We start from the raw sequence: 18,584 nt of genomic DNA on the forward strand, positions 1-18,584 counted from the left end.
AAAATAGGTATTGGCATATCGTTAACTAAGACGGAAGAATGGAGAGGTCCAAGGCAATTCCCTTTTGGAATACCACTTTCGAGTGTAATGATGTTCGACAGTGTGCCAATAAACAATACAGATTGTTTTCTGTTTGACAAATAGCTGTAATGTTTACAGGTGATAGTGTCCAAATAAAATTGTGTTACTTTAATTTGTCTTTGTGTATTTGCACACAAGTTGCTGCTGCCCGCTTGGCCTTCTTGGATATTTGTGATGAAATAAAACAACGTGAAACGTTTATTTTGTTAGTATTCATAATAGGTTGTATACACCAATAAAAAAAAACAACAACACCTTTTTTTCCCCAGACATGTTTTTCAAAGTTTTCCTAAAAAGCCACGGATTTTCGGTTTTCCTACAGAAAGCAAAGAAAGCTCTGTACACGAACAAGCAACAACATAATTCCTCATGAGCTGCAAAGTCAACACTTGGCCGCTCAAATTCATATTATCTCTGGAGCGGGAAAAAACAAACAAACAAACAAACAAACAAAAAAAAAATTGGAACAAAAAACAAGACCAGCTGCCTGCTGCTTTACCTATAGGACACTACATTACATAAACAGCATTTGATATTCAAAACACAAGATATGTAAGAAATTTACTTTCCAAAAACTGTGAAAAAGTGCAATACAGGTTCAACTGTTAACAACTCAATAGATTATTTCCCAAATGGAGTTCGGCCTTTTTTTTTTTTTTTTCTTTTCTAACTTCCCTCTGTTGTTTTCAATCATACATCCCCTCAAAAAAAATCCATTGTTAAAATCTCTTACAATAATAATGACATTCGTGATGATGGGTATTTGTGAGAAACATCACAATCGCGATTGAGATTGCAAATGACTACCATACATTTCTTTGGGTAACAGGATAATGGGTAAGTAGACTTGACATCAGGTTTTGTGAATGGATTTTTTTTTCTTCTTCATCCCAAAATTATGACGTGCATAAACTCAGTGGGAGTCCCATTCTAAAGGCCAACATGTCTACGACATGTAATAGAACCACAATGTTGCACTTAAGGGGCACCAGGAAGCAGTGTAAACTCCACAACACACACACTCACATACATTTTTGTATAAAAGATAACTGGTCTGTTGTAGGTGATTGTTTGACTGCAATGTAATGTGTGCCAGGGAGGGAGGGGGCTTGCGGGGGCAGCACCCTGAGTCCGAGTCACCTTTTCCTTCCAACCTGCAAACATGGCGGTAAGGCTTTTAGAAGGGAGACACCGCTGGAACGAAAACTCGCAAAATGTTAGAACTCCTTTGTGACACTTTTGTCCCGCATCAAAGAATGAGTCTGCTTCAAAATAAAAACAACATATGTACATGTTTATAAGGATATGTATGTAAAAAATAAAGAATACAACAAGGTAGAAAACAATACAAAATCATGGTACAAGGGGATACAAACATACATGACTATATGTCGGAATAACGTTGGCTTGTAAAGAAGGCGGATGTCCAATGTTCACTTCACTGAAACGGCCCAAGAGATACACAAAAGAAACACAGAGACGGCGTGGACCAACATCAATACCAGCATGTTGTTGGACTTTTGACATAGACGTGCATCGTCATGTGGCACCGAACAAACAAACAAAACATGTTTGTATTTTTGCTGAGGAAGTAAGATCGCAACCATTTGAGTTCATTGTCTCCGAGAATGGGTCTTCATAAAAACATGAAGCGTCTCACTTTGCTTCCCACCAATGGCCATCTCCTTCCTGAGAGTGAGAAAGGTGAGCCGAAAAAAGTTCCTAGGAGTTTTTTTTTTTTGTTTCATTCTTTGCAGGACGAAAGGGGGGTTGAGGGGAGGGCACAGAAGTTATTTTGTGTCCATGGGCCACTTGCTCCAAAAGGTCTCTGTTTTTTTTTTTTTTTTTTAATTTACTTTCCTGTACCAATGGTTTATCTGTATAGTGTGTAATGTGTGTGTGTGTGTGTGTGTGTGTGTAACGCGTGTGCGTGTGTATGCTCATGGTGCTGTGGTGATGGCGTTGAGGTCCTTCATGAGGCCCTCCAAGTGGGCCATCTCCTCGGTCAGCTCGTCTGGTTCGTAGCTCTGAGGGAGAGGAACAGGGTTACTGCGAGGGGCGGGGGAGGGGCAAGGGGGCAGGGAGGCAAGCACCTGGAGGAGGGGAGGAGGGGAGAGGGGTGGAGAAGAGGAGAGGGTCAGTCAGGGACCTTTCACAGAGGACATGGGGGGGACTCAAATGGGTGGGGTGAGGCGAGCTGGGGGATGATGGGTCAATGGGACTGAAGCGTGGGACGTTACATGACCAGAAAGGGAAAGCAGATGAAAGCAACGCAAAGCAGTACAAGCAAAGAAAATAAAAACATTCCAGTAGTGGGTTTTGGATTAATCAGCCATAAAAAAAAAAAGAAAAAAGGAAATGGATTCATAAAGTACAGCCAACAGAGGGTGAGAATGAAGTTAAAGAAGAATAAAGAGAGAAAGAGGAAACAGAAAACGTGGTTAAAATCAAAGTACATCTGGAGCGCGGATTAAAATCCACTGCCCAAAGAAAACCTGACATGGATTTGGAAGGAAAGTGTGAAAGTTACATTTCGAGACCATCCAAGTTTGGTCACTTCAAAACAATTCGGTATTGAGTAGCATGAGACCTGTCTGCAGTGTTACATGCAGCCGACGCAGGCCGCGATACTCACGCTATCGACATCTTCCAGCATCTTGCTGGTCTCTGGCACGTCGGGGGCGTTGGGCACGTTGACCATCATTGGCGTTCGAGTCCTTCCGAGAGTCCCGATGGAGGCTGTTTTAACGACATGGGGGTGCGTGGGAGGCCCTGGAGGAGGTGAAGACACCAAAGCGGACAAATGATGAGCTCCGTCTTGTTCAGAAAAACCTGCTCAACCTGGCGGCCAACGTCCAGTGGCGGAGCTACGTTGGTGGCTGGCCAGGGCCGGACACTCTCTGGCCACCCCACATCTCAGGGGAAGTTTGGACACTTGTGACTTTCCTGCCATTTTCACATGGATGCAGTATCCTTAGATCCCTTGATACATTGCCACATTTCACCGGACTTCAATATTTATGCGAATTGTCCACCCAAATATTATTTAAATCGAAAATAGAGGTGCCCAAGTCCGGTCCTCGAGACCCCCTATCCAGTCTGTTTTGCATGTTTCCCTCCTCCAACACACCTGAGTCGAATGATCAGCTCGCCAGCAAGCTTTGCAGAAGGCTGACAATGATTCTGATCAGGTGTGTTGGAGGAGGGGAAACGTAAAATTGGATGGATAGGGGGGCACGAGGACCGGACTTGGGCACCCCAATCTGAAACCTCGCTTTCCTTCCACTGCTTATTTTCCTCTCCACCGTCCTCCATCACTGTTGTCATTCCCATTTTCGCCATGCACAATGGTGACGTTGGTCGCTTTTCAATCATGCACTGCAAAAAATCTGAAACGTATCCAATCTAGGACCACGTATGAAAGTCACCTGAGTCGGATTTAGAAAAAAAATCTGAATTGAGCTGACAAGAAATATATTATGTACACGTCATATATGGGCAAAAAGGAAAGAAAATCTGATTCGGGTTGCATTTGCTTGCGTTCTGAACGTAGCCTTAGTGTCCTATATTACAATGTCTGTTGATCTCATTTTTTTTTGGATCAGGAACTGATATGCAGGACAAACATAGTACCTCATTAATCTTATGAATAATTTTGAGTGAGTTGATTTTTATGAAAAAATGTACTCAATGAGTTCTTTCATTTAATGTTGGTTTCTTGTTGAGCTGTTTTGTGCCATCCTTAAATGATAATTTTCATCCGAGAGCCCTTTGCACTGGAAAAAAAACATTACCGTATGCGTTTTTGTTGTTTGCTTCAAACTCTATTGCTGGGTTACAGTAGTGGTTGTTTTATACAAGATCAAAAATTAAATAAGTAAGCATTTTGTTCATGTATTTTAAATAGCATTTTTGTCATACATCGAGTTAGCAAGTACATGGTCCTTTGTGGCCCGCAGTAGCATTGATGAAAAATTGTGGCCCCCTCCAGCATTTAAGTCGCCCATCTCTGAAGTAGACTACGACATAGTACACGAAAGCAACGCAACAGCAAATAAAATTCCATTATCTTCCATTTTATGTGTAACAAACCGTTGCTGTTTGCTTAAACGTCCTCCTGCTTGTATTATGACAGCGTCGGGCAAGTTTCTTTGCGTTTTATTTCGTGAAATAATCTCGTTTGCATGAGCAAAGACACCATGAGAATGGCAGCAGGTGTTGCTCACCAGTCTGAGCTAGCAGGGGAGTGCTGGGCAGCGCAGGAGACTCAAAGCAAGGGTGACTCGCAGCTGGGACGGCAGGCACGGCGAAGCTCTTCAGAGGGTGAGCGTGGGCGTGCGGGTGGGCCGAGCGCAGGGGCGGCAGGTTGCCGGTGTAGCAGGACTCCTCCTCTGTGGTGGTGGAGCCGTGGTAGCTGCCCTCGGGGTCCGCCAGGATCTCGGAGGGGCAGGAGGCCTGCGAGGACGAGGCGGCTGGAGGAAGAGGCTCCGAGCACGGAGTATTCCGCACCGACTCTGGAGGACGGACCGAGAGGGGGAGGAGACGGCAATGAGGAAGCGGTTTTTCCTCCTCTCGTCATTGCCTACGTTCAGAATCTAAACATGTTCAAGGGTCTTGACTGCTTGTTAAAAACATTCGCCACATCAGGTTACAAGAAAAAGTGACATTACCGAAGGATAGCACGCTAAACCAAAGTGAAACGGAACAAAGTTGAATGTTACAAGACACTGGTGACAATTTGACAATTGTTTCACTTAAAGTGGAAATCTACCAAAACACTTTTTTTTTTCAAGAATATGTTCCCAGCAGGCCTACTAGCTGAAACATCTCATTCTGATTAATATTGCGTTTGTGGAATATGAGTTAAGCAGCTAAATGCACTCGTGTTTAGCCGTCTCTGGTGGCGGCCATTTTGTCACTTCTGTCGACTGAAAATGACATCGCAACTGCTCAGGTAACGACCAATCACAGCTCACCTGTTTTCTGAAGCTGGGCCGTGATTGGTCGTTACCTGAGCAGTTGCGATGTCATTTTCAGTCGACAGAAGTGACAAAATGGCCGCCCCCGGGGATGGCTAAAAACGGGTGGATTAACTCTTATTCCACAAACAATATTTATCAGAATGCCTTGTTTCAACTAGTGGGCCAACATAGAACATATTCTTGAAAAAAATATGTTTGGATTGACTTGGATTGACCTCTTTAAAACTTAAAATAATTGCACAAATGCATTTGGGATGTTACAAGATAATATACTAATCTAACTTTTTGCTTTGTCTCTGATAACACCAAGCATGTTTAAATTATATATTTTTTAACTGCTTAACATAGCCTGCGAGTAAAATTTCAGGATGAACCTAAAATGCAGTAGAATCTTTTCCAATGAACATAATTTGACCTTCTCTAAACTTTTGAAAGCACATGTCCAAAAGCTCAATTTTTCGAACAAGGAACTTGATGGCAAAATTCAATACAAGTGTTTAATCCATGAATTGAACAATACATTTTGTGGTTCAATGAGAACGGATATGTAAACAGTCCTCTTAATGAGACTTTTCACATATTACATCGCGGGTCCAAGTCGACACCTAACAATTGACGAACAGGTCGTTGCTGTCGAGAAGCTTCAAATAGCAAGCGGTCACTAAGCCGAGCGTGTCACAGAATGTCATCAGCGGGTTGCACCACAGAAACAGGGCCGCTACACGAGTCAGACAAAATCACAGAACTCTTCCTCCTCGCAAATGTTTTGGTCGTTTGATGGACCAAAAGCCAATGCGGATTTTTCCGTTCAACTTCACGTGAGAGAAAAGCATGCTTGCGCAAGATGTGCTGAAAAACTGAACAGTTAGACATGTGCGTCTTATTCCAAACTTATTTCTAACTTGTTTTCCCCCCAAACCGGAAGTACTTTTTGTCGCCATTATATCTTCTACAATACCTTTTGCAAATCACAAAATATGAATTTCAGGGTACGGCCTTGCACTCGGTAAACGAGATGTTCTTTAAGAAGCAGATTAGCATTCACAGTTGGCACAGTTTCTACGAAAAGAAGCAGACCTGTACAGAACTGATGACACGGATTTCACGTATTCTAGTTTCAAGGATTTCCCACAATCATTTTTTTTTCTCAACTGATAGAAAGGAAAAGCTCCACTAAAAAAAGCAGCGGCAACAAAAATGCACATCCGGCTGCTCAAATCTGTCCATATGTTGTTCCCCACCGCAGTCACTTCCCTTGATCCAAATCGTCTCCACTCTAAAAACCACTCGTGTCGTGCAGCAACAGATGGTGCTACAAGTCTAAGCGCATTTCTTTGCAACTTTGATGGCAGACTTATGTCTGTGGTAGTAACCGGCAACACAGGTGAAGCAGCGAACAATGGAGCTGTGGAAAAGAAGCGTATGAAGGTGGAAACATGCTTTTGCAGTGAAATGCGTGAATGAACATGACTGTTATGTCCTCTTTTGCAATTCCTTCACTGACCAGCACGGGGCAGTGTCTCACCTGTGGAGTCCACCCTGTCTAGATGGGAGATGGGGCTGCAGGCATGCGGGCGGGGGTGCCCGCTGCCTTGATGGTAGAGGTAACTGCGCGTGGGCGACGCCAGGCTGCCCATGTGATAATGGTGCTGATGGTTATCGAGGGAATGGATGGGATGAGCGCTAATTACAGCTGTGGATTCAAATGGACACGGAGGTTTATCATGAGACAAGGCTGCTGATGAAGGACGCACTGTTGCTCACTCACACAAACACACTCGCACACTTTCATACTCTGCCAAGAACAAAGTCGTCAACGATAAATTAAGCACAGCGCAAGATGTCAGACATCGCTGCCGCTGCTGCTCCCGTTTGTGCAGTTTCTCAGAAGAGGTTTCAAAGAAACAGCTCACTCGCTGTAAACAATGACAAGCTCACTTATCAAACACATTCAGACGCACCTATGGTCACACACACTTACGCTGAGGTGGCTGTGCATCAAAAGGCATCATCATTTTAGGCCTCATCCCCCGCCGGCCTGCAAGGGTCGACATGCTGTCCTCTGATTCATGGCCTAAAAAGTACGGTGGAAACCAGCCCATCAGAAAGAGCTGCTACACTGCCCTTCTTGGAGATCAATCCACTTTAAACCACGGGACCTTTCAAATGCTTTTCTCTCATACATTCTGAACCTATTGTAAAAGGATATTGCGAGATGGTCCTTTGATTAACTGAACGCTTTTGATGCAACAAAGTGTAGCAGTGACATGTATGAAAAGCATGCATCTGACTGGCAACGCACTAATGTAAAATGAAACACAGTGAGTGCATACCTCCACAATATTACTGTGAAACCGTGTAACCCAGGCCCTAATTGAACACGTGAGCTGGAACTAGACGCGCTAACAAACAACAACAGAAAGAGGAGCTGCTGCATTTTCTTTGAGAGGAAATTACTGCAACCTCCAGAGCAACAACCAAAAGGTAAGCTGACGTCAGCTTATATGGCTATGTTTTTGGCATCCTTAAATTTCCCAATAGCGATTGCGAATCTGCTTGACGAATGACTGACCAGCAGTGATCCGTAGATAACACCTGAAACACTGGCTGGCCAGGTACAGGAAACTAAACCTGGTTTAGGCAATGGAAAAGCCCCACGAGTGATTTGAGTCATGTCAGTACTGCAAAAGAAGCAAAAGTACATTGAACCCCCATTAAATCACGGTTCATTGTTTGCACCCCAGCTGTATCGCAGATTTCCTTCCTTTTTACAGTTTACATGCATGTTCGACTTGAGAGTTGCGCTCCTTTCATTGTAGAACCACGTTGTGTCAAATCGACTTCTACTACTGGTAGAGATGCAGTGAAATTAACAGCTAGAAGATGAGGACACACCCCTTCAGTGTTCTACAGTACCACAAATTTCTATTTCAATGTGTTGCTCGCATAGCGCATAGAAAATATATGGCTGTGAGTAATGCATTATGCTGCTTGGAAGTGTTGTTGTTGTTGGGAGCTTTATATTTACCGTAACATCCATGCTAATGTCCGTTAGCCTGTCTATGGAGTTTAACATTCTATGCTGTCATTTAGCTAGCATTCATTAGACAGAATTATATAGTTTGGTCAAACATTTTTGTATTTAAACACACTGTTTAATTCTCTTCTTTTATTAAGAATGGTTTGAGTGAGTCTTTTTTTTCTCTTTAAAGTGGAAATCAACCCAAACACATTTTTTTCAAGAATATGTTCCCAGCAGGCCCACTGGTTGAAACATGGCATTCTGCTTAATATTGCGTTTGTGGAATATGAGTTAAGCAGCAAAATCCACCCGTTTTTAGCCATCTCAGGGGGCGACCATTTTGTCACTTCTGCCGCCCCAAAAGATGGCTAAAAACGGGTGGATTAAACTCTTATTCCACAAACGCAATATTTATCAGAATGCCTTGTTTCAACTAGTGGGCTTGCAGAAAACATTCTTGAAAAAAATATGTTTGGGTTGACTTCTCCTTTAAGTCTCTAACAACTCCCATTTCTAGACAGCAAGAAAGAACAGGTGCTAAGAAATACTTTAAAGCTGCGGTATACCGGTACTAATTTAAAGTATGTCTAAAATTGGTGAAAGGGGCAAAACTATAAGGAAAAACATATGGTCTCTCTACATCAGATATTCTTCTATAACAGGTGGGTCTGGAATATATCTTTGGCAGTAAACAAGGTTCAATGTACTTTTTTAACTATGCCAGTACCATAGAAACAACTGAAACATCTTCTGCCTCTTTAAAAAAAAAAAAAAAGTCTCAAAACCCCTTGGCGTCTAAACAATAGTGGAGCACATCTCCAAGCTAAAACGGAGCAGCTAATGTCTGACTCAAAAGCCCGAGTCACACCATGTGCCCATAGCATTCAATTAACCACAGACTGACCACGGTAGGAGTTTCGCCTCTGCTGCAGGTGGGGGTTGCTGTCCATGCCGCTGTCAGCTGGAGTAATGTCTTGAGAGGTGCGGGGGATGGGTGTTTCGGTCATGACCGGGTTTGGCTCTGGTGACTTGTCCATTGGTTTGAGCTCCAGCCGCTCATGGTGGATCCAAAGATCAGGCGGTTTCAGGTCCTTGGAGTTGCCCTTGTATTTGTGCGAGCCGTTGGAGGACTTGGAGGCCGCCCGCTTCCTGTGTGACATCAAGGCGGGCTTAATGGAGAAAACGACCTCACGCTCAACAAGGCCGTCAGACCGTAAAACTGTCTGGTCCGTGTAATCTGATCACTTCAATGTTACAAACAGCAGGGAACAGTCACAAGCGTGTGATGATATGATCATAAACAACCATAACATTGGCTACATTAGACATCTTTTTTTTTTTTAAATGTTTTACAATGACTGGTTGAGAATTACAACTGACTGGAAACCTTGATGGAAGTAGCAGACCTGTAAATCCAATCCTTGTTGTCTCATGGGGATTACTATTGGTAAGGGGTTGAGCTAGACATCAGCAGAGAAACACTGTAAACTCATAATTCAAAGATTTAAGGGTTCAAGGGTTTATGGACAAAAAAAAAAAAAAAACATAAAATGTTGTCGTGCCATGGCCTTTGCTTACTTTTTCTGGTGTGACGTGGTGCGCCGTGTGCACAGGAAGGCCCCCACAACCACCACGATGATGGTGAAAGCTCCCACTGAGATGATGATGACGATGATCAGGATGTGATTTTCACTGTTTCCCATCCCGGATTTTCCTTGAAAAAGAACCACATCACTAATCATGGCAACCGTAAACTCAGTACACATCCTGGGTCCTAAATAAATGGAAGAATGCTAATAGAATATAAACACAGTAGGGCTCTGAGGTCTGCAGACTCAGGTCAATTAATGGAGCCCTGGGTTCAAAGCAAACAATGTGAAGCAGCATTTAGCTGTTATGCTGCAAGCATAACAGAAGTGAAGTCTGGCCCAAGTGTAAATGCTTTTAAACGCAGATTTAAAAAATGTGCTTTTTTTGTCCCAGGTCCCATACATCAGTCAAACCAGCAAATATTTTTCAACATCTCCGTCGGCCCGCTTCATCCGAACACAGCATTGTAAACTACATCGACCATGATACTTTGCGCTGCTGAGCTGAGCCAATAGGAGCGCATGACTGGCCAAGCCTATTTCTTTGTGAATGCTGTTATTATGTACAAAAACAGAATATTGTGATGTTTTTTTTAATATGAGCTCTTTCTCTCTCTTTTTTTTTCCTTATAATACCGTGACCTTTTATACAGTATCGTGAGTTTTTTATATATCGCCAACCTCTCCAAAATATCGCGATAATCATCGTATTGTGAGGTTCATATCGTCATATTATCGTATCGTGACATCTCTATTTGGCACTTAACATTTTTTCCGAGGTCGTCTGACGAAAATAATCACTTAATTGTTTTTTTTTTGTTTTTTTTAAAAAAAGGATTTGCTGTGAACTCCTGTTTAAATAACACATTTTGAATTTGTGGCTTTGAAGCGAAAGCGCTATATCTTTTTTTCAGGCCCCTAAATTAATCAACACAAATTAATCTGCACATTTGACCCAATTCTGAGTGAGCATCAAATCTGTTAGAATGGCCATTCGCAAATATGACCACAAATAAAATATCTTCAGTTTGCACACCATGAGTATATACTGAACATATAATTGGCGTTGGTGAAGCTGAACATGTGGAAAATCTTACCAACTGCTGATCCAGGATCAAGGGGAAGTTGGTTGCCTGGAGGTCCAGGCTTCGATGGAAGATTTGAGGCTGTCAGTGGACACAAAGAGTGGCTTCATGAGGGAAAATGTGCTCTACAGAAAGGCTTGAAATTGATGCATGGCTTCTGGTCCTGTCATATCATACAGCCTCTTGTAGGCCAATGAGCTATACTGTGATCTGAAACTTGCTACAAGAAAAAGCCAGAGCTTTTAACCAGCCCAAAAGTTGGAAATCTTTGGTAAGAGGGGCAGAGTCAGCAGTGTGCACACAAAGATGAAGTGTGAGGGGAGTTTACCTTGGTCATTAGCCATTTTGTCAGAGGACTCAGCTTAAGAAGCACAGAAAGGGAGAAAAGAAAAAAGCAAACAAAATAATAGGTTAGCTCAAAAAAGCGGCAAGTGAGAAGGAAACAGAGCAAAGAGATGAAGTCTGAGGAGGCGGAGGCAGTAAAATTTCAAATTGAGTCAAGTGAACCCCCGCTTAACAAACACTACAGCAAAGGCAAGCTGAAAAATAAGTAAAATAAGTAAAAGAATATGTCCAACAAATAGCGCAAACCTCTTTGATTTCAAGCCCTGTTGTATTTGACAAGGTTTTCAATGAAAATGTACAAAACTGAAGCGTGAGATGTGTACCTCATCTATTGTTACTTTTGTCAAGAGTAACCAAGAGAGTAAAGGCTTTAGGGAATCAACAGAAATGTTTATTCTCCACTGGAATGAAAAAAAAAAGAAAAGAAAAGAAGAAAACATTGTCTAAGAGGGATCTTCTTAGTTCGAAAATATAAACTCACCGGTTGGTCACAAGATGTACAATATTTTAATGACATCCATCAGATCTAATGCGCTGTATTAAATCTGTTTTGATGCATTTTGATGGTCACTGACAGAGAGGTTTGCATTTAACAATATGTTTATTATTATACTAAGAAGAGTATGTTACAGCACAATAATGTTCAATTTACTCAGCTGCAGATAAGGGAAGGCATAAACAATGTCACCTTTGTAAGACAAAATTACATAACGTGAAACTGGAGTTACTAGACAACAGTATATAAAAAGGGGAATCGTGGAGAAATGTAGCAAGGTTGCATAAAGTGAGACAGACTAGATTGCAGTAAAGGACATCATCCGCATGTAGCGGAAGATCATCTTCAAAACTACAAAGTCAACTTTTAACACTTGACCTTAAGGCTCCACACTTAAATCCAACTGCAATGGTTGTGTCCGTCTTATGCTTTCCATGAGTTGTCAAACCACAAGGAGCCATTCATGGCTGCCTGTCGGACTTCAACTTGAAGCTTCCATCACACTTCTACTCATGATATCGAGGCAAACTGCGTGCAGCACTGCTACAACGAAGAAGCCTTTTATGCTAACATGGTGCTCCTAAGATATTCAACATTTTAATTACCCCCTTGAGTTTTTGATAAGTGGTCTTGGGTCAACTGAAAGGCACTACATTATATGTAATGTAAGCTATTATTCTTTGGGGGAGGCATTTATTTACTTAATGGACTAGGAACAGGGTATTTACTCCAATTTAACACATGTAGCCTAATGGTAGCCCCAGTCAATGTGTGCTTTAAATTGCACCTCAGTTGCCATGTTATTTCAGAGAAACTCACTCTTTGGGGTCCTAAACTGTACAGCCTCAGACGTTGGGCCCATGCCCTTTGAGTTTCGAGCCTCGATCTTGAAGTAGTAGGTCGTGTCCAGAGTAAGGTCCTGGATCTGGTGAGTAAGGCGGTTGCCCACCACGGGTTCAACAACCCAGTCGTGGTCCTCAGCGTTGACATCTGTGCTGTAGTAGATGATGTAACCTTGAGAAGAGGTAGATTATTTGGTTTGATGGCTTTAATGGCAGTACTGGTTTTCAGGTGGAATAGTGGATGACTTCAGGCCGGCCGCATTCATATATACACAGGTAACATTGGCCAACACATTTTTACTCCATTTTTTAATCAGAGATGGACCTAAACTTTTTTATATTAAAGGGGAAATCAATGCAAACATTTTTTTTCCAGAATATGTTCTATGCAAGCCCACTAGTTGAATTGGCATTCTGATAAATACTGCGTTTGTGGAATAAGTGTTAATCCACTCGTTTTTAGCCATCTCTGGGGGCAGCCATTTTGTCTTCTGTCGACTGAAAATGACATCTCAACTGCTCACAGCGACCAATCACGGCTCAGATTCAGAAAGCAGCCGTGATTGGTCATTGTGAGCAGTTGTGATGTCATTTTCAGTCGACAGAAGACAAAATGGCTGCCCCCAGAAATGGCTAAAAACGAGTGCATTTTGCTGCTTAACTTATATTCCACAAACGCAACATTAATCAGAATGCCGTGTTTCAACTAGTGGACCTGCTGGGAACATATTCTTGAAAAAAAACATGTTTGGGTTGACTTCCACTTTAATTTGTTGCACTGATTTCGACCTTATTTTTTCTCTAGCACATCAGGTTTTCATAATAATAATAATAATAAAAAAATAAAAATAATTTATTTTGTAATATTTATGAATTAAGGGTTAGGTTCTGCAACAGGTGGAATTCTTTTTCTGAAACATCACATCTAAATTATAAGGCATGTAAAATCATAATGCGCAAGCTTTTATAGATCAAATAATAAATGAAAACAGTATTCAAAAAATCTGATGTGCTAGAAGAAAGTAGACATTTTTTAAAATCAGCATGAAAAATGTTTTTTGAACACAAAAAGCCATCTCTGTTAAAATATGTTTACAATTTGTTGTTGACCAATGTAATATTTCAAATTGAGAGTGTGGGGAAAAAAATGAGACCTTGTGAATATTTGGAGACTTACCCGTGATCTTTCCGTTTGCCTCAGAGGGAGGCTGCCAGTTGATAATGATGGTGCGAGGTTTGTTCTCTTTGCTCACCACTGTCACATCTTTGGGGGACGAGCTAGGAACTAAGGAAGGAATTGACAGAGGGAATTCACCACAGTAAAAAAAAAAAAAAAAAAAAGACCCTTTCACATGTTAGCATGTTACTGTTCTTCTGTACGAATGCATTCAAAAAGTCCTGTTTTTTGTTTATATGTATGTACGTATGTATATATGTAATTTTTTTGTACAGGACGTCTATCATTTTATCATCTTGAACTTGTATGTGACTGTGGTATCATCAATGCTTGGCTACAATGTGTGAAAGGTTTTTTCATGCTTTGATGGGCTTGCAGTGCTCATACTGGTTTCAAAGGTGGTTCCCTGGGCAGTCATGCTCCATGTGCTGGTGCGTCGGCCTTTGGTCACCATAACGGAGAACTCGTACAACGTGTTGGGCTTCAGCCCTGTCACCATGTGGTTCAGGCTGGTGGTGTTGGCAATCTGTGGACAGGAGAACGTGACCAGTGTTCAACTCTGACAGATTTCTTCAGAGCATTCCATCATATTGGGCCTCAATGTCAAATCAATGTTTGATTACTTATTATGTTACGTTCTACATACAATATGGTCCAATGGCTGCCGGTGTTGTTCCTTCCTTCAATGCTAAAAACATTTTGTAGCACGTGTTAGTTCCTGTAATAGTGATAGCAGCATGAATATTCCAGTTACTACTACAACTTTTTGTGGAGGGGTGGTGCATACACCGAAGAAGAAACCCAAAGGAAAAGTCGTAGATATGCATAGTGGTGTGGGATTTTATTGTCATTTTTAATTAAGAAAACATGGTCCCGCAAGAAGAGGACACAGGTGATGTGCATGCTGCCCAAGGGGACATTGTCGTTTCTGATGTCATTGCCCACACATGATATGGAACATGAGAGGCTTCGTAAGTCGGGGCGGAGTGCATGCGCGTGTGTGTGTGTTTGGGGTCATGGAGGATTTTATGGTAATGATTCTAAGGGCACACGAATAAATGGCTAACAGGGAACAGCAGCTACTGATTGTGTTTTCTTTAGTGGCCACAATTGACTGTAGAACTGCTTGGAAATATTGAACACGAATCTATCAAAGGAAATTTATCGCTACACACAGCAGCCTAATTTATTTTCTGTTTGATTATCAAGGTTAGTACATATCACAAAGGATGTCTCCTCTCTGTTTTTTTGTAATAGTCTATCAAATGTAGAATGCCATTTCTAAGATGAATGTTCTGTTCTGTTCTCAAGTGGGGGCAGTACAAGAGCAGATGGTGGAATAAGGAAAGAGAAGGCAGAATGTAGAAGCAGACATGAGAGCTTCTCACACATGAAGTATTTGACTTCTTTTTTTTTTTTTCTTCCTAAAGGCCTTCTTAATAGATGTGTAAATATATTGGATTTAGTTATTTGGATAGAAACATAATGAAGCCTGTGGAGCTCTGTAATCACTGTGGCAGTGTGCAAACCAGACACATTTAACCATCAATTCATGCTAGTGGGCTCTGCTGTAATATACACGCAGCTGTGACGTTGACAATTTGTCGGTGTGGATTATTTTACTGCACAATGTACAGTATGCATGACGACAGTGTTGGTAAAAAAAAAAAAAGCTTACTCTTACATTCATTCTATGCATTTTGGGGGATGTAGCTTCTGCATGTTAAGATGATGATCAAGTTCAAATGAAGATGTGGGGTTGCTTCAGAATGTCAGTGACGTTTTGTTGGAAACAATCGCGATCATTCACATCTTCACCTTATACAGGTGCAAGCTAACATGAATAATTATAATTTGCGCATGTTTGGACTTCTGTCTTTAAAGAAGCAAAGCTATTAGTGGCTTAAGGCTTGCCTTCGACAATATTGATATAGCACTTACCTTCATTTTAGTGTTGGCAGGGATGTTGGTCTTCCAGCGCACTGTGTAGTAGCGGTTATCTGTAATCTTTTGGTTCTTGGGCAGCGAGTTGTCCGCCCAGGTGACTTTGATGGTGTCGTGGCTCAGCACGGAGGCCTGAACACCCACAGGTGGCATCATGGGAGTGGGATCTGGTACTGGGGTGTATGGAGCATGGAAGAGTTCGTACAGGTCAACATCAGGGTCTATGGGGTCTGCCCATCAGGCAGGAAACCCGCATGCAAGCGCACAAATTAAAATGGGCAAATTAAAACACAGAGAAATGCATGGCATGGTCATGGCACAATCAGGCAGGAGTCCAGACGGGATGCAGGGGTGGGACGGAGTGCCAGGAAAATGAGGTTATTGAGTTAAAAGGAAGAATGGACGGGCGAAAGGTGAAAGCAAACACAAGCACAACGAACATGGGATTGGGAAGGGTGAAGAGAAAAGAGAAAAGATTCTATTAGAACAACAGACACTGACCTCTAAAATCAGACAGATCGACAGACTTTTAAAAGTTGCTTGTGTGGTATCAATACTAGTACTACTGTGAGGCAAAGGAAGAGATGCTCTATTGGTTACAAAGAATTATTTTACATACTTGCACTCAAATGTTTTTTGGGAACATGGTCAGAATGTGGAACGTCCCATCTTTTTAAAGCAAAACGGCCGCAAATATGGGACATTTCTTTGACTTAGGGGTGGCCCCCTCCCTTGAGCATGTGCTTGACTTCTTCACGATCTTCATTCCATTAAGTGATAAAAGAATAATCTTTGGTCACTCATCCGCGACGACGCTTTTCAACCACTTGTTGGTCCTCGCCCTGCATGACTCCATTCTCTGTTCCAAGCTCTTTGTACTGCGGCGCATGATGAAGACCCAAGCATTCATGCGGTTACGGAGAGTCTTGTGGCTTTTGAGTGAAATGCAGAAGCTGCATTTTTTTTTTTACCCAACTCTGGGAAAACTGAGTCCCCATTATTTGTAAATGGTCTACAAAAATGAAGAGGGTGCCTTCCCTCTCTTCTTAACTACCACTGCTTGCTTTTCATCCAAGCTAAGTCGTAGGTTTATAACGCCCGCTACACTCTCTCTACCCAAGTTCACCAAGTTTTTCCACAGTTTTATATGTTTCCAAAGTATAAGTACTATGTAGGTCAGCTTGTCTTTTTAATCCTGACTTGAACAAACTGGCAGGAAAAGAACGCGCCCCCGAGGAGGCAGCAGCAGACGATGGAAGTTTTTGCGTTCTACTCTGAGAGGAAACGTTTGGATCTGACGAAGGGTTGCCAAAGCCACCACAGGGGGTCCGGGTGTGTGCAGCACTGTGTGTGTCTACGAGGAAGTGAGGAAGAGCAATGAATTTTGCGCGTGTGCACTTAGACTGCCATCCGCCCTCAAAGCATGCTGACGTGATTCATGCCATCTAGCATCCCGCCCTCTCAGTATTGCAACAGAGCTATGGAGGAGACAAAGTGGCGCCATCAAGGCTGAGCGGGGAGCTGCGAGTCTTGATTTGAAAGAGAGGGAGGGTGCAGACCCCCCTCTGGGACGCCCCAGGCATCCCATGCAACTTATCGTCATACACTGACACAAAGTGTGTGTGAAGCCTGCTTTCATAGAACCACATTAGGAACGTTTTATCCTTGAAGATCATTTGTGGCCAACACTGGATTGGGGCTTGTGTTTCGGTGTTTAACTGAGATGTATATTATAATTAGCTTGTCTAGTGTCATGGCTGAAGTCAGCGGAGCTCTTCGATACAAAGGGACAGCAACCACGACAGCGCCACAGACAATTGACAAAAGTGGAGCACTGTGCGGATGGATGGCTGTGTTATTTCGGGCCATACACCTACCTCCACCTTTGTTCTAAGCAGCTTTTTATTTCTTGACTTTGATTTTAAATGTCTTTAACTTTGTTTGTAAAAGTAACACTTTTAAAAGCTCTATAGAAATCAAGCTGTCTGACTTGAAGTTTTGAGGCAAACACTTGATTCATTGAATAGACGTCCTCCTTGGCCTGACTTTTTCCGTATTCTGCTTTACAGTTACAGTACACTCACTGGCCACCACATTGGGTGCATCTTTACTATCGAATGAGATCCAAATTAACTAATGGAAAAATAATTGTGTTTAAACAATGTTTTGCTTTGATTGAATTGACTTGAAGTTTACAGTGGGGTCAAACCACCCACTGCAGCAAACAGGGGTGTGGCTAATATTTGCAATGTTAGTTTGTTGAACAAACAAATGAAGTTGTGAAGGTGCATCTAATGTTAAGTTCGGATATTTTACAAGTAGACCCAATGATGTTACTTTTAACAACGAAGCTGTGAAAATAAACAGGTCGGTCAGTCTTGCGGTTATTTGGGTGATAGATCTGCACTTCTTACCCGACTGTGGCCTTGTGATGGCGCTCTCATATACAGGAATCCCCTCACCCACGTTGTTGAAGGCCTTGAGTGTGATCACATAGTGAGAGCTGGGGTCTGAATAACAGAAATGCAAAGTTGCAGTGCGGCAATATAAATTGATGCAGCCATCTAATCAAGCTGAAACTCGAGAGACACTCAACTCATAATGGCGATATTAGCGCGAGAGAGCATTTGAATAAAATAATTCCTCTTGCCGCGACTGTAATGAAGGCTTCAAATATGCATACTTGGGCAATTTGCCATCACAAATAGCTCATGTATTCTTTTATAAACAAAGGGACTTTTTCCACATGACTGAGACACCCGATTGACACTATCTAAACCATTTCAAATATTGATCTTACAAGCAAATAATAGTCAGAATTGATCTCATTTTAGGTCTTCAACCAATCACGCCTCAAACCCAGAAAGATGTGAGCTGTGATTGGTCGTTACCCGAGCCCTGAGCACTTTGATGTCATTCTCAGTTGACAGCAAGTGGCAAAATGGCTAAAAACAGGTGGCTTTTGCTGCTTAACTCATATTCCACAATCACATTATTAATCAGAATGCCGTGTTGAGACTA

General features: G+C 42.1%; 1 protein-coding gene across 10 annotated transcripts in view; it reads right to left on the reverse strand.

The window, feature by feature from the left end:
* Positions 1-261: 261 nt before the first annotated feature.
* The window catches only part of neo1a (neogenin 1a), a 165,357-nt gene continuing 147,034 nt past the window's right edge, over positions 262-18,584 (reverse strand). For 2 of the 10 annotated variants that reach the window (XM_086025870.1, XM_086025867.1), the window contains exons 16-29: positions 17,978-18,073; positions 15,561-15,736; positions 14,007-14,145; positions 13,620-13,727; positions 12,420-12,614; positions 11,088-11,120; positions 10,772-10,840; positions 9,664-9,799; positions 8,990-9,234; positions 7,045-7,137; positions 6,589-6,756; positions 4,308-4,595; positions 2,717-2,853; positions 262-2,174 (exon numbers count right to left, since the gene is read on the reverse strand). In XM_086025870.1, the coding sequence (XP_085881996.1) occupies positions 2,022-2,174; positions 2,717-2,853; positions 4,308-4,595; positions 6,589-6,756; positions 7,045-7,137; positions 8,990-9,234; positions 9,664-9,799; positions 10,772-10,840; positions 11,088-11,120; positions 12,420-12,614; positions 13,620-13,727; positions 14,007-14,145; positions 15,561-15,736; positions 17,978-18,073 (2,036 nt within the window). In that variant the 3' untranslated portion in view covers positions 262-2,021. Of the gene's footprint in view, positions 2,303-2,716; positions 2,854-4,307; positions 4,596-6,588; positions 6,757-7,044; positions 7,138-8,989; positions 9,235-9,663; positions 9,800-10,771; positions 10,841-11,087; positions 11,121-12,419; positions 12,615-13,619; positions 13,728-14,006; positions 14,146-15,560; positions 15,794-17,977; positions 18,074-18,584 lie in introns of all 10 variants that reach the window. The other 8 variants (XM_086025873.1, XM_086025868.1, XM_086025869.1 and 5 more) reach the window with 6 other exon arrangements.

Source organism: Filicampus tigris, chromosome 3 (genome assembly GCF_054856515.1).
Source record: "Filicampus tigris isolate MCC_2025a chromosome 3, RoL_Ftig_1.0, whole genome shotgun sequence".
NCBI classification, from domain to species: domain Eukaryota; kingdom Metazoa; phylum Chordata; class Actinopteri; order Syngnathiformes; family Syngnathidae; genus Filicampus; species Filicampus tigris.